The sequence below is a fragment of the Musa acuminata genome, chromosome BXJ2-5 (genome assembly GCF_036884655.1).
Source record: "Musa acuminata AAA Group cultivar baxijiao chromosome BXJ2-5, Cavendish_Baxijiao_AAA, whole genome shotgun sequence".
NCBI classification, from domain to species: domain Eukaryota; kingdom Viridiplantae; phylum Streptophyta; class Magnoliopsida; order Zingiberales; family Musaceae; genus Musa; species Musa acuminata.
Window position 1 is genome coordinate 14,727,496 of NC_088342.1, and position 3,348 is coordinate 14,730,843.

The following is a 3,348-nucleotide window of genomic DNA, read 5'->3' on the forward strand; positions in this document are numbered from 1 at the left end:
GAAAGTAGCATTTAGACCGGCTTCATTAACAAACTAAATAGTTATTTCCTTAATCCGTGATCAGTGGGATAAAACACCCACTCTTGTTTGAACTTGGGAACATTATGTTGCTGAATGCGTTGACGTCCCGCTTCGACTGGCCCATACTTACTGAATGAAAGACGAGGCGACTACACTGCAATTTTTAAATAGCCAGGCCCGATCGCCATTGCTTCCGAGCTCCGGATCCTCATATATACTTGCGGACTCGGTTTACACTGCCATTACGCACAGCAGAGTTGCAGACAAGAAACGTGGACTGTGGGATCACGAGTGGCCACTTCTCTTCGGATCGAAGCAAGATAAAGATGACAAGAGTCTTTTTCCTTCTCTCATTTCTTCTCTTCTCCTTTCTAGGTGATTTATTCTCTCTTTATTTGATTTCATGGTTGTACTCTTGTCTATTTCGGCTATTACCAATTCTGTGTTCGTCGCACTTCCTCTGTTTTCAGGGGCGTTGGCAGCTACGTTCACGCTAACTAACAACTGCGAGTACACCGTATGGCCGGGCGTGCTCTCGGGCGCCGGCACGGCCCCACTTTCCTCGACGGGCTTCGTGCTGCATAAGGGCGAGTCTCGCAGCCTCAAGGCGCTCGCCTCGTGGTCGGGCCGCTTCTGGGGCCGCACCCTCTGCGCCACCGATTCGAGCGGCAAGTTCAGCTGCGCCACCGGCGACTGCGGGTCCGGCAGGGTGGAGTGCTCTGGCGGCGGTGGGGACCCCCCTGCCACCTTGGCGGAGTTCACGCTCGACGGCAGCGGCGGGATGGACTTCTACGACGTGAGCCTGGTGGACGGCTTCAACCTGCCGATGCTGGTGGTGCCGCAGGGCGGATCTGTCGGGGGCTGCACCACCACGGGCTGCCTGGTGGACCTCAATGGGCTGTGCCCGTCGGACCTCAAGGTGGTGCTGTCGACCTCGGACGGGGGCAGCGAGTACGTGGCGTGCAAGAGCGCGTGCGAGGCCTTCGGTTCGCCCCAATATTGCTGCAGCGGCGCCTACGGGAACCCCAACACGTGCAAGCCGTCGTCCTACTCCCAGTTCTTCAAGAACGCCTGCCCCAGGGCGTACAGCTACGCCTACGACGACGCCACGTCCACATTTACCTGCGCGTCCGCCGACTACGTCATCACGTTCTGCCCCAGCACCACAAGGTAGCCGCCGATCGATCACGTCTTGATTTCTTTTGGTCAATGGGATCACTATAGTGCGACTTACTCTACGTGATGAGGTAGTGCATGGCTACGACAGGCCGGCGGAGCCGACGTCAACCTGTCCGTTTCTAAGCAGCTGCCGCCCCATGCTTCATCGTTATTTATTGCCCGTGCAATGAATCCACTGTTTGTCCATCTCCTTTCTAAACCTACTCTTAATATTTGACAGCCAGAAGTCTTCGGACCCGACTCCAGGTGCATCGAATACGCCGCCACTGGTGCTGCGCACGGCTGCCATGCTACTTCGCATCTCACTCGCTGGTCTCGCCTTATGTCTCTGCCTGTAGCGCGGCCGTGCGGAGGCCACACAACGCTCGCACCGCCAATTCTAGACCGGCCATCTCCTGTGCTTGTCGTCATAACGATGCGACGCTGATGAAAAGTCTAATCAAGCTGACAAAAGAACGAGAGTCTGACAGAATGGAAAGAGCTGCTGCTGCCTTCCAAATTTGCCTTCTTATGTATCTTATGGCCGGTCTTTTAATCTCCAGGAAAAAGTTCACCAGGTCTGCGTGCGAAGTGACATCACGGAGTGATGTAGTCCATTAAAATAGGGGAGTGTTTGGTTTCTGGAAGTGAAAGATTGTACAGTTGTGTATTGTTCCACATCGGAATAAAGCCTCCCAACCTTTACTGGAGTTCATATCGCTCTCCAGGAATATATAAACTTCGGCTGCTACCACAAGAAGAGATATAATACTTTTGAAGTTGTGAAATAGACATACTTGGAGGTGAGTTTTGCCTCTCCAACGGTGAGAGGAACTTGATTCGAGTTGCACCAGCTCGATCCCTCCTTTGGAGCTCATGAAGAGCTTTGAATCAAGGATCAAACTGGAACAAAACCTCTAACTTAAATTGGAGGATAAATCCCAAACCAGCTGAATTTTATTGGTAAAAGTTACACAAAAGTCGAGAAATAATTGTTCTAAGGCTCCTGTCGCGTGGATTACTTAAACTCAAATTATGTTGAATCAAACTATAAACAAAGCATTTGGAATTTTTGTTCGTCAACGTATCCGAACTCATGAAAAATAAACAGTTGTTTTGAGCACAACTTTTTTTGTTTGGTGTATCAATGAGTCCTGTGGGCTTGTGATGTACGGCTATGGTTGTGCAGCTATAGTTCTAGTTGCTACTGGTATCGTGTAAAATGAAACAATCACAAACCATTCAACAGCGTTCACTGGTTTTAGGGTGAGAGACTCCGGGTGATTGTGAGAGAGAACTTTTTGTCTCGTCGATGGGGTTTTCCCTTTCCCATCGGTCTCTTCCCTGCAAGTCTCTCCTGGTTCGTCCTTCCGCCACCTAAGCCCTCTATTTCTCCTCTATCGGTGGTGTCAACGCCTGCTTATTGATTTTACCAACATACAGATTATCAATTTTATTAATAACAAAATAGCACGTATAGATTATCAATTTTGTTAATGACAAAATAGCACGTATAGATTATCGATTTTTCTAATGACAAAATAATCATTTCAGATATTAATTAAAAGATAAAAGAAAAGAAAATCATTTGTGAATGACTGTGAAATAACTTGCTGAAAGCTGTTGCATTTGTGAATGACTGTTGCTGCTAAAAGCTATTGGAGCTGAAAGCTCTTGTTGTAGAAAACTGAACATTTGTGTGGCAGATGAATTGCTGCTATAGAAAACTGAACAAGTGAACTCATTTGGAATATGAAAGCATTAAAAAATATAGTTACATTTGTAGAAGTGTCATCTGGAATATGACTATTGCATCTAAAAGTTGTTGCTGCAGGAAACTGAACATTTGTGTTGCAGATGAATTGTTACTGTAGAAAACTGAATAGATGGACTTATGTGGAATATGTAAGCATGAACAAAACAGTAGTGTCATATGGAATATGACTACTGCAGCTGAAAGCTGTTCAGATGAATTCTGCTGCAGAAAACTAAACAAATGAAGCTATAATTTGATCTGACAAATGAACATGTCTGCAATCTGACATCATGAACAAATGTACATATCTGGAATATGAAAGCATGCAAATGTTAACATTTGATTTGGAATACAAAGCATTCATCTCAACAAATCTCGAATATGACACTGCTGTATTCAATCTGAACATTTGA

At 46.7% G+C, this 3,348-nt stretch overlaps 1 protein-coding gene across 1 annotated transcript; it reads left to right on the plus strand.

The window, feature by feature from the left end:
• The first annotated feature begins 235 nt into the window (after window positions 1–235).
• LOC135611728 (pathogenesis-related thaumatin-like protein 3.5) lies at window positions 236–1,900 on the plus strand. The gene is made up of 3 exons (XM_065107380.1): window positions 236–396; window positions 492–1,191; window positions 1,421–1,900. Exons 1-3 carry the CDS (start codon window positions 348–350, stop codon window positions 1,536–1,538), a joined length of 867 nt encoding a protein of 288 aa, XP_064963452.1. The 5' UTR covers window positions 236–347; the 3' UTR covers window positions 1,539–1,900.
• The last annotated feature ends 1,448 nt before the right edge of the window (window positions 1,901–3,348 follow it).

Coding starts and splice junctions, on each gene's coding strand:
- LOC135611728 (XM_065107380.1), top strand. CDS start 348: ATGACAAGAGTCTTTTTCCTTCTCTCATTTCTTCTCTTCTCCTTTCTA. Junction 397..491: donor TCTTCTCTTCTCCTTTCTAG/GTGATTTATTCT, acceptor CTCTGTTTTCAG/GGGCGTTGGCAGCTACGTTC. Junction 1,192..1,420: donor TTCTGCCCCAGCACCACAAG/GTAGCCGCCGAT, acceptor AATATTTGACAG/CCAGAAGTCTTCGGACCCGA.